The following is an 11,767-nucleotide window of genomic DNA, read 5'->3' as shown; positions in this document are numbered from 1 at the left end:
CTTTAAACGTGGACTAACATGGCTACCACACCACTTTACCCACTTTGGTGACTTACATGGTTTAGTTGGTAACATTTTTTTTTACTTATTTCTAGAAGAGGAAACCATAACACAAAACAAGGCTAAGCCCCAGCCTGCCATCCCACCAAGACCCAGCAAGGACCTGATTCTGAACCGCTGCACAGAGCGCACAAAGAACAAAATCCAGGCAGAACACTGAAGGGGATAATGGGGCAGCATGTAGCAATGCTTGGCCGCCACTGACTCTTGCAAGTAAAAAACAAAACAAAACTTTTTCTCTTGGGCGCACTATCTCCAAATGAGTTAGTTCAGACATGCCATACCAGTCGTGAACCTCACTCCTAAGCCAGGGTATGTGGAGTTTGATCTCAGTCTCACAAATGTCCTGCTAACAGTCTCCGTAGCACTTGTATCATGCCTAAGAGAGCTTCCTTCTGGACTTCATAGGATGTAATATAGACAACTTATCACCTGTGTGGCATCTTTGGATTCTCTGAATAACCCTTGGGAAAGAGTACCCTGCATATGCTTCACATGCATGTGAGGGTGCGATACGCTTTGCTAAATGAGCTGCTCCAGTGTTGGAGCACCTGAGATCTTAAGCTATGGTTAAATGATTTCAGACAGTACCAGCTACATGATATGCAATAATTAGCCAAGGGGTCTGTACTGATATCACATTTACTTAGACTCCTCTTACGGGAAAACGCATTTTGCAAGCACTTTCCAAATGTCAAAATGAGGTTCACTGGAAAAGCAGAAATAGGTATTTATTGTAAAAGAAAAACTGGAAACTGTTCCCGTAGTTCAAATGAACATTAATATTTTCAACATACTATCATCTGAACAAGCGAGGACCACCCTTATACTAGAAAGTATGAGCTTGAGGCAGGACAGAAAGAGAACATGGGTTTAATGTAAATAGTTCAGATGTGTAACAAAGATAGGCTACAGGGTTCATATCTGCTGTCATATTCTATGTATTATTTGATATATCACTAGGTCTGAGTAATAGGTCTCAATGGTTTACAAGCAATATAAGGAAGTAGGAAAGGAATGGTAATATAAGATAGAAATTACTTTCATTAATCCTTCATATGATTCGATGAAGGGAGATAAGGTTAGACAGGGCCAAAAGCATGATGGCATAGCCAGGTTTTGACATCAGGGGGAGCAGACTTTTCTAAAATAGATGCCAGTCAGTGTCAGCCAGGCAGTGGGCTGATGTTTTGCTCAGGTGCGGTGGCTGTGGCCAGCAACGATTACCACAGGCTGCCTCTGCTGCATCCCACCTAAAGGAAACAGGAAGTTTCAACAGGAAGCAGGAGGATCCAGCAGAGGTCCTGTGACTGGCTGGAGCAGGCAGCCTGTCTTCTTAACTGCAATTAAAAACAGATCGTGACCATCGCCTCAGGAACCCTATATACACTCCTTCCACTGCGAGACACTTTGTTTAAATCAGATGGGCTTTTGTTTGTGTGGTGACTCTACAGGATGTGGAGACCACTAGTCCTGAGCATTTTTAATTTGGGTGACGATGGCGGCCCTTGCCCCAGAGCCTGTTTTCAAATAGGAACAGATACTGTGAAATAAAACAAAACTCCTGGCTTGTTGATAGCCCTCTACTGATGGATTTGCATAGTACTAATTACAAATGGAAGTATCAGGACTACAAGCACCACAATACAATGGGACAGCAGTTCTAAAAACAGGACTGGCCAAAGTCCTTTGCCAGCCCTTCCAAAACTGGATCAGCTTGCTTACAACTGCATTGAAGAGTCTACTCCTGCTTCACCTAACTTGTTTCAGACTTAGTCTTGCTGTGAAACTTTCAGTGTAAATGTTACTGATAAACAGATTTAGAGGTTAATTTTCACTGCACAGAGACGTACAAAGTCACATAACTTACTATTAGAGGCTCATTTTCAAAGCACTTAGACTTACGATGTTCTATAGGTTACTATGTAACTTTGTAAGTCTAAGTGCTTTGAAAATATGCCTTGTAACTTTGTAAGTCTACGTGCTTTGAAAATGAGCACCTTAATCTTTCTAAACCAGGGGTTTTCATTCTTAATCTCAACCCAGCCAGTCAAGTTTTCAGAATACCCACAATGAACATTGTATGCAATACCTTCATTATATGCAAATTTATCTCATGCATATTCATTGTTGGTATTCTGAGTGGCTGAGTGTATTCCGAGGACTGGGTTGAGAACCCCTGCTCTAAACGGAGGTGACTTTTCTTGGTGTTAGAGCACTATACAAGGACTGAAACAAATAGCATGGTTGGGGCCTCACAGTTGCCATTTTGAATACTGCATGACCTAGGCTATTTTGAGGTAAAATTATGTATTTAAAGAAATAAAATTTCATATCAAACGATTCTCTTGGTGGTCGCTCTCTCTCTCTCTCTCTCTATATATATATATATATATTAATTTTGGGAATGTTTACACATAGACAAAGCTTAACAGAGGCAGTGGTGTACCAAGGGGTGGGGGCGGTCCGCCCTGGGTGCACGCCGCTGGGGGCGGTGCCACAGCGTGCGCCTGTCTGCTCCTAGTTTGCTACACTCGCTAAATTCTCTCATTCGCTGCAGCTTCCTCCCTCTGCCCCGGAACAGGAAGTAACCTGGGAGCAGACAGGCGCGTGCTGCGGCACCCCCCCCCCCCAGCGGCGTGCACCTGGGGGGGGTGTCATTTCGCGGGGGGGGGGGGGCGCATCGGCGATCCGCCCCGGGTGCCGTCGAGGCTAGCAACGCCACTGAACAGAGGGCTCTGAAGTTTCTGAAAAGTGTACAGTTCTCTCATGTTTTCCTGCAAACAAAAACTTCTAAAAAAATTGCAAGACCAACAATGTATAGTACAGTTCCCGTTTCAGAATCTCTCATACTTTGTATTGCATAAGAGGAAACTGAAGCACTGGCTCCTGTTTGAAATCTTCTGGAAAGGATGGGTTGTGGGCTTTTTTTGTTACATTTGTACCCCGCACTTTCCCACTCATGGCAGGCTCAATGTGGCTTACATGGGGCAATGGAGGGTTAAGTGACTTGCCCAGAGTCACAAGGAGCTGCCTGTGCCTGAAGTGGGAATTGAACTCAGTTCCTCAGGACCAAAGTCCACCACCCTAACCACTAGGCCACTCCTCCAGTGAATGAGAGATTGTGAGACCTGAGTTCTAATCATACTCTTCTGGTGGTTTTGTGTTATGCTGATGAGATCACTACTTTTTTTCCTTACATCTCAACTGTAAAAATTACCTTGTTCTTTCTCCCTCTGTGAAATTGTTTTTGTTGTTTTCTATCATCTCACAAATATAAAAAACAAGAAAATTAAAAGAAGTGTCTATATGTTACATCACATATTGTACAACACACAGGGAGTTTTATAAAAAATCTTAGACAATTTCACATATTTTACCATGTATGGCTTGTAATTAAAGAAAGTTACATAAAATAAGGACAGGACTAACCCTAGCATTAGGTGGGCTAGGCACCTGCCTTGGGCAGCACAATTCTGGGGATGGCACCAGTGGATCAGCATGACAGAAAGTCAGCCAGTGTAAGTCCTGGTTTTCTGTCCAGGCATCACTGCACTTGGGTGACTCTCCACTGCAGCTGGCCTCCCCCTACATCTCCCTTTCCTGCTCACTGCAGCACCCTGGGTCTGAACTTGCACCAGCCATGATAAAACTGAACAGATGCGTACAGCCTGCCTTCAGTACATGGACGCTGAAAACGATGCCAGCTTCTGTTTCCATAGATACATGAAGTCTGCATAAGAGGGAGCCAGGACTAGTATTTATTTCAGTGTGTATGTGTTAAAGGCAGGCTCAGTTTGTTTTTCAGTTTTATTACAGCTTCTGCAAGTTCATAACTGGGGTGCTGCAGCAGATGGGAAATGGAGATGCTGGACTGGGGGAGAGAGGGGAGGTGCCAGACCTGATGGGGCTGTGGGAGGGGAAATATGAACACAGGTGGGGTAGATGCTGGCCTTGGTAGGGGTGGAAAGGTTGGGGGCATGTGCTGGACACTACAGGAGAAATAGGAACGCAAACAAATCACTGCCAATGAATATCGGTTTATTCATTTCTATGCTGGCCTACAGAAAGACATCATGTGGACTTTTTTTAATACATTTCATAGACAGACTGTTTTCTCACCAATTAAGATAATTACAGACATTCCAAGAAACACATCTATTTTGTTGCGGTCTGACTGTCACAATCTGCCTTAATAATACTGAGTTTTTGGTTCACAGAGTTGTTGATGTAAACTAAGGGTTATTTTCTCTACTTAAGCAGGCATCTCTAGCTCACAAAACAACCCTTGTGTTATGCTTTAACACTGGGCCAAATTCCCAATTACAGACCTAAGGTCCACACTGGTGGTGACCCTGTCTAAATAGGCCACTTTATCAGGGGTGGGGGTATCCCCTATTCAGACCTCTGGTCAAGGGAGGAGGCCAACCAGTCATCCTCAAACTAGGATACAGGGGAAGGCAGATTTACATTCCAACCTCATATCCACCAGTCTGTGTATGTCACTTCCCCTCAAGGCTAGCAGAAGTGATATAGCTTCTGAAGTTCTGAGGGCTGGAAGGATGTCATAGGCCAGATGGGACAGAGCTCTACTATAAAGCAACCAAAACAATTGCAAATAGTTCCAAAGAATCAGATGTGGAAGTAAAACCAGGTTTACACAACCTGTCCTTGATAAACTGGGTTCTTCTGTTACAAGATTTATCTACAACATCGCCCCCACCATTTCAAAATAACTAGTTTGGATAATTTTCGAAAAGAAACGCGCGTAAGCCATTATTGAGCTGGACTTGGGGAAAGCCACTACTTGCTCTAGGATAAGACGCAAAAAAACTGTTTACTTTTTTTTTGGGGGGTGGGGGGGGGGGGATCTTGCTAGGTACTTGGATCTGGATTGGAAACAGGATACTGGACTTTATGGACCTTCGGTCTGGCGCTTATAGTTTTTAAGCCGAACTTAACACAATAAAAGTACTTCTCCGTTCCTGCACAACACCCACAAGCTACAAAGTCTGTGACAGACAAACTATTGGCTCCGGTCACCCCCGACTCAGCACAACCTCTTCACACCTTCCTTTCGGGTGCACCTGACTTCCGCCACGCTTCTCCCCTGTCACTGTGGCATCCTGGGACAGATAGTTCGTTTAGGAAGAGGGAACGTGTGGAAAAAGTTTGCGCGTTCGTTATTTGGGAACCACACGCCCCAGACTCCCTCGCGCGTGCTTCTGTGCATCCACTGACCGGGTAGCTTTGAAAGCCGTTCCATTCCATCATGGCGTTCTCGCTCTTGAAGATTCTCAAGCCTTGGAAGGTTCCGGCGCGACTGCGGCTGCCCAGCTCGAGAAGCAAAGCCCGGCTGGTAGGGGACAGCCGCGCACAGGATGAGCTGCCCGTATTTAAGTACGTGGGGGAGCGGGCCCGCCGGAAAGACCGGATCTTCGTTTGGGGCTTCTCGTACACGGGGGCGCTGGGTATCCCCAGCTTTGTGGTCCCCGACGGAAAAGGGAAGAGGCGCAGGAGACAGCAAGTTACGCCATACAGACTGGACGTGGATGAGAAAGTAAGGAAGATGGTGGGGAGCAATCAAGTGCATAAGGGTTTGCAGCACCGGTTAGCTAACCTGGTGAGGTCTGAGCACCCTACTTATGTGTATCAGCTAACTGTGCGCAAAGCTTCACGTAGCTACCAGGGCACAGCATGTTGAAATCCACCACATTAAAGCTATTATTATTATTATTACATTTGTACCCCGCGCTTTCCCACATAATGCAGGCTCAATGCGGCTTACATAGTAATTTGAAATACAAAGTTAATAGAATGTTAATAAAACAGTAGTAAAACAATGTAAAGTTGGGCTTAGTAGTGTATATGTTGAGCTAGATAATATATGGCTAGGATAAAAGAGGGTAGACAGGATAGGATAATGTAATTTGGGAGAAAGGTTAAGCCGCAGAGAAGTGCTCCATTTTTTAGTTTTTTCGGTACAAAAGCTTATTCTTCTGTGATCAGTGAGGCCCATGCTTAAAACTACTGCTGATGTGAACATGGGTCCCCAATGCAGGGTTTGAGCGCACCTTATTGTGCACGACCGCCCAATGTTCAACTGATTTTAGCCTGGTTTTCTCGTGCTGAAACCATTATTAGCATGCATTTAAATGCTTGTAAATGCACTCATTACTCATCCCATAGCCATGAAAAAAAAAAGTTTGTCACTTTGTCTTTAGGGCAGGAAATGTAAACATCTAGGGCAGCATAGAAGGGTTGGTTGAGAGTAGTGGGTGTCTAGCAACACCTCTTCTCTCTCCCAAAACTCTAGGAGGTTTTATGGCAGACATGAGCCTATCTAGCTCATTCATGGGCAGATGATCAAAAGCCCCAGTCTGTTCCAAACTGCTCAAAAAATAGCACAGGAACAGCGTGGGGCTTTACCGCCCTCTATGATCAGAGATAATAACATGCAAATTTAAGCACACTATTCACTCTGATCCTCCCGCACTTGTTTGACAGGTCTAGGCTGTCAAAAGCCCAGGCCTGTCATACGTAGGGGCTGGAGATCCATAGGAGCACCAGACCTCCAAGTACCCCCACCCCAAGTCAAGTGACACAGGGGGCTGGAGGTGTGGCGGACTTCCGGTCCCCTGCGCCTCCCCCTCCAGCACAAGTTCAGGGGGGAGGCTGGAGATCCAGTGGATCTCCGGCCCCCCTGGCATCCCCTCCAATGAATAGAGCCCTGGTGGCCCAGTGGGCAGCGAGTCAATCCCCAGCCCCCTCCCTTCACAGTGTGCGGGTGCAGGCGCTCCAGAGCAGCAAACTTGTTTTTGGAGCCGCAAGAAGCTCAGTTTTTCTAGAGGGACAGCTTTAAGAAAGGCCCCAGCTCTGCCTGAGCCTCAGGGCCTAGTTGTGGGGGACCCCCCAGGTTAAAAAAAAACAAACAAACTCAGGTTACATATGGGAAGCTTTCAAATAATAAAAAGCTATTACATTAAAAAAAAAAAAGACAGGCAGTCATAAAACTCACAAGTTTGCACGTTTTCAGTAGCATCTGGGAATTTGGGGGGTCACACAATATTTAGATTTATTTTATTTATTTGGCGGCTGTGCAGGGGAGACAGCTTCAGCCTTTTGACATCATGCCGTTTCCTTTCGTAAAACCTTCTTGCTCCAATCAGACCATCCTGCCCCAGACTGTTTTCTGCACTGAGCCTAACCTCCCTACCCCTATATATAAGTAAATTCTGTGGTGGGTCTACCTGCTCACTCCTGCCTCCAGGTGCTGTCATCTTCAAAAATGGCAGCAACCTGTGAGATGCATCATAAGATGCACTGAGTGGGGCCTATCTACCGTATAAGAAAGAGCTGCCTGCCCCAAGATGCACTGCTCAGGGTGTTGCCATTTTGCAGGTGATGGTGCTCAGAGGTAGGAGTGAGTGGGCATCACTCTTGCCTCATGTGAGGTAGGTAGGTGGGTGGGTTGAGCAGGCTTTTGCTAGACCACTAAGGCAGTTGCAATGGGGGTGGGGGACTGGACTAATAGGGCATTTATTTGCTTTTTAACATTTTGGGGATAATGGTGGGATTGTGTATCTGGGGCCGGGGTGGGTGCCGCTGAACGCCAGGGATATGTTTTGTTTTACGGGGGGGGGGGGGGGGGGGGGGGGGGGGGGGAGTGCCACAGCCTGCTTGTTGGATTTTTTTTTTTCTTATGACAGCTTTCCTGTCAGTGATCCAGGCCTGGTTCTGTCTTATTCTAGTCTAAAAGCTGTGTATTTGACTATTTAAAGAACATCTATGGAACATTCGGAATTATAATTCTCATTTATACAGAGAAGAAGAATCGGGATTGGATCAGCTTGTTTGTTCAGTCTGGGTGAATGGCAACTCTGTGCACTACCCTATAGGCAGGTGTCCCAGTAGAGGTGACATAAAGTGCTTACAGTCCACTGTGCACATAGTTGTATGCAAGAAGCAACATTACCCTTCGACCGTCTAGAATACCTTTAACCAGACACAGATTGAGTAATTTATATACATTGCAGTTGAAACTACCATTACATTGACTGCTTATTGCTCTAACAGCATCAGCATTTGAGAAAAACACACTGCTGCATTTTTTTAGCCATTATGGAAAATATGCTGAATGGATTCTGCTCACCAGTAAACACGATCTCATTGTCGGAAAACTATGCCATAAGCCACCCTGCAATCTTAATTGTTAAGCCCCTTCTAAAAGTTTGTGTATCCTGTCTGTGACGTGGAACAGTGGTATCCTGTATCTGAATACAAACTATATGAATGAATGGGGATATTAAAGTATGTAGTGTTTAATACTACTAATAGATATTTACTGAATTGCTTTTTCACAGATTTCATCTGCAGCATGTGGATATGGATTTACATTGTTATCATCAAAAACATCTGATATCACCAAAGTGTGGGGCATGGGTCTGAATAAGGATTCGCAGATTGGGTTTCACAGGAGCAGAAGGGACAGAAGTAAGTATCTTTTTTAAGACTTTAAGTGAAAACGGTTACTTTCCAAGTTCAAAATTTTTGTTGTTCTAGGGGCAGTTATATTTGGGGAGGGAGGGGGAGAGAACAGTGCCTTTTAAATTTTAACTAGCCGTTGAGCCCGTTAAAACGGGCTAGTGGGTCGCCACTGCCCCCTCCCCCCCGAGTTCGCCGCTGCCAGTACCCCTCCCCCCCCCGAGTCGCCGCCGCCACCACCCCTCCACCCGGCCCGTCTCTTCGCTATTCAACTTACATCTCCGCAGCAGGCAGATCAGCTGAGCTCCCGTCGGCCTTCCTTCTCTGCCTTCTCTGACAGGACGTAACGTCGGCGAGGGCGGGACACAGGCAGGGAAGGAAGGCCAATGGCAGCTCAGCTGATCTGCCTGCTGCGGAGATGTAAGTTGAATAGCGAAGAGACGGGCCGGATGGAGGGGTGGCGGCAGCGGTGACTCCAGGGGGGGGCACCAGTAGCGGCAACCTCGGGGGGGGGGGGAGTGGTGGCAACCTCGGCGGTTCCCTCCCCTTCGCGCAGTTTCCCTCTCTGTCCCGCCTCTTGTCATCACGTATTGACGCGGGGGCGGGACAGAGAGGGAAGTCTCTACTGCGCATTTGCGAGTGAGTACGGTCACTCGCCGTTTATATGTTTGATGAGCCAACTTGTCCATCAACTCACAGGTGGTTGCACTGATTTATAGAAGATTTCTCTGTTAGGGTCACTTTCAGAATTTTGCTCCTTGTCTCTAGTTTATTTGTGGTAGAAATTTTTATAATGTTCTTTGTTTGAAGCCAGAGGATATGAATACATCCTGGAGCCATCCCCTGTTCCACTACCATTGGACAGACCTCAAGAGACTCGGGTTTTGCAGGTTTCTTGTGGACGAGCTCACTCTCTCATCTTGACGGACAAAGAAGGAGGTATCTCTCTTTTTGATGTTTGTAACAAGAATGCTGTAAGTTTAGATTTTGTTAAGATTCTTTTCCTGATAGTGAAGCCACATGGGAAGGTGGGGGTGGGGGGGTTAAAACCAAGACTGAAGTCTTATACTTTGAATTTTAGCGAACTGTTAATCAAGTGGGTGAGAACAGTAATTACATGTGTGGCAGCACAGAAAGGGTGGAGAGAGAAAAGTGCCAGTGTGTGTGTGGTTTTTTGTTTTTTTTGGGGGGGGGGGGAGGGGGGGAGGGAGGTGATTGGTGTGCAACAAGGGTCAAATAAAGTGTGCCCTCTAATAAGTCAAAAAGCACTGACCTAAAGGATAAGTGCTTCCCAAAAGGATAGTTCATCCACGTCTGAGCACCTTCCTAAATAAACGCTGGGCTTGGTATAATGGCTTATAGTTTATTAACTGGCTAGGCAGAACTAAGCAGTTTACATGCTAAAACACATATATGAAAAGGAACGCCATTGTTATGATAGGAAAGTGGTAAAATTAATGCACTCATACAAATAGATTAGGAGGGATGGGTAATGGGAAGTTAAATAACAGGGAAGGAGGCAAGGAGGAGGGGTAAAAAGTGGTAGGCAAACCTTAGTTGGAGATCCAAATGCTTGTGTAAAGAGAGAGGTCTTGAGTTCAGATTTGAACTGTTTTCGATGATGTGTTACTTCGGGGGGATAACGGGAGGTTGTTCCAAACATGAGGTGCCATAAAGAAAAAAAGCGCAGTTTCTTGTGGATTCTAAATGTGCAGACTTTGAGCCTGGAAGAGTCAATGATGATTGTTTATTGAACGTAGATCCCATGCTGGAGAGTATGGAATTGTTAGGGAGGAGAGAGAATTAGGGGAGTCGATCCGCAGAACCTCTTAAAATGCCTGCTCTCTATTTGCTGGTTGAATTCATTGGAGAGCGTTGGAATTAAAGATGGATGTCCTAGTGGTTTTCAAGCACATATCCTATATAATAATTCTCACCTCCAACGTTCTATGCGTCTTGCTGCCTGTGTTTGTGACTTCTTCGGAGTTGGTCTGCTAGGCTCCGTAGCACAGGCTGACGTCAGCAAACGCATTGTGACGTCAACATCAGAACCCGGGGTTAAAAAAAAATAAAACCCCATGCCTCACAGCTGATCCAACCCCCCCCCCCCTTTCCCAAACTGCCATACAGCTTGACAGCAACACACCTAAAAAAGAATCTTGAGCCTGCCTGTTGCCACTGACGCGCTGAGCAGCCACCCTCCCGAAACACCTGGTGACACCCCCCCTCGGTGCATCACCCAAGCTCCCCCCCCCCCCCCCCCCCGAGTGCATTCTTGCCTGCCGTGCACCCGGGGCGGACCACCCCTACCGCCCCGCCCTTGCTATGCCACTGGTCAAGGGGAAGATGCTGGATAGAGGAGTAGAGAGGATAGGGAAGACAGGAGATACTGGATCAAGGAAGGATGGAAAGAAAGGAAATATGCTTGCTCAGGGAGAGAAGGGCAGATAGTAGACATGGTGGGAGTAGGCTGACAGAAGGGAGATGCTGAATTGGGATGGGAAAGAGGGAGGGAGGGGGGGGGACCCTGAAACTGGGAGGGAGGGAGGGGGATGACCCTGGCACTCGAAGAGAGGGAGGGGGGCCCCTGGCACACACTCTCATTCTCACTCACAGACTCTCACAGACACACTCACTCCCTCTCTGTCACACACACACACACACTTGCACATTCACTCTCTCTCTCTCACAGAGTCACTCTCACACACACTCTCTCAAACAGACACACTCCGAGGAAAACCTTGCTAGCGCCTGTTTCATTTGTGTCAGAAACGGGCCTTTTTTACTAGTACTTTTAATAATGTGATAGCAGAGAGAGAGAGAGAGAGAGACCATTCAGATCATGCAATCTGCCCAGCTGCCAGCCATAGTGTGAGATCACTTGTAAAATACCTTTCCTTATCTGCGATGATTTTTTTTTTGTAATTTTCCTCATCTGTGCTCTTATTATCTCAGGGAGACAACTTTTGATGGACTTATGTTGTAATGCTGTGCGAGGAGTTATATGAGAGCAGTTTTACACTGCTGTTTTATTCTATAAGTCAATAACCGTGTGTTTGATATTGGGATTTACTGTATTATTGTACCCCTGATGCAGCCTGAGGGTGCAATGTGGCCACATCGGGTTTTAATAAAGGATCACATCTTCCAAAGAAACTTTATTTGTGGTAATACTGTTCTTTGTCTTCTGGATTTTTGTATTCATCTCTTTATCGTCTTGGGC

At 46.2% G+C, this 11,767-nt stretch overlaps 2 protein-coding genes across 3 annotated transcripts in view; both read left to right on the top strand.

The window, feature by feature from the left end:
- Positions 1-1,781, top strand: part of NCF1 (neutrophil cytosolic factor 1) — a 35,021-nt gene extending 33,240 nt beyond the window's left edge. The window contains exon 11 of the mRNA XM_030185969.1: positions 96-1,781. Within this exon, the coding sequence (XP_030041829.1) occupies positions 96-220 (125 nt within the window). The 3' untranslated portion in view covers positions 221-1,781. The remainder of the gene's footprint in view (positions 1-95) is intronic.
- Positions 1,782-5,231: 3,450 nt separating this feature from the next.
- Positions 5,232-11,767, top strand: part of RCC1L (RCC1 like) — a 73,057-nt gene continuing 66,521 nt past the window's right edge. The window contains exons 1-3 of one of the 2 annotated variants that reach the window (XM_030222461.1): positions 5,232-5,620; positions 8,424-8,553; positions 9,355-9,483. In XM_030222461.1, coding sequence (XP_030078321.1) covers positions 5,333-5,620; positions 8,424-8,553; positions 9,355-9,483 — 547 coding nt within the window. In that variant the 5' untranslated portion in view covers positions 5,232-5,332. The remainder of the gene's footprint in view (positions 5,621-8,423; positions 8,554-9,354; positions 9,484-11,767) is intronic. The other variant, XM_030222460.1, reaches the window with a different exon arrangement.

Source organism: Microcaecilia unicolor, chromosome 13 (genome assembly GCF_901765095.1).
Source record: "Microcaecilia unicolor chromosome 13, aMicUni1.1, whole genome shotgun sequence".
Classification (NCBI taxonomy): Eukaryota; Metazoa; Chordata; class Amphibia; order Gymnophiona; family Siphonopidae; genus Microcaecilia; species Microcaecilia unicolor.
The sequence above is the reverse complement of the archived record's forward strand: the minus strand, read 5'-3'. Positions and strand labels throughout refer to the sequence as shown.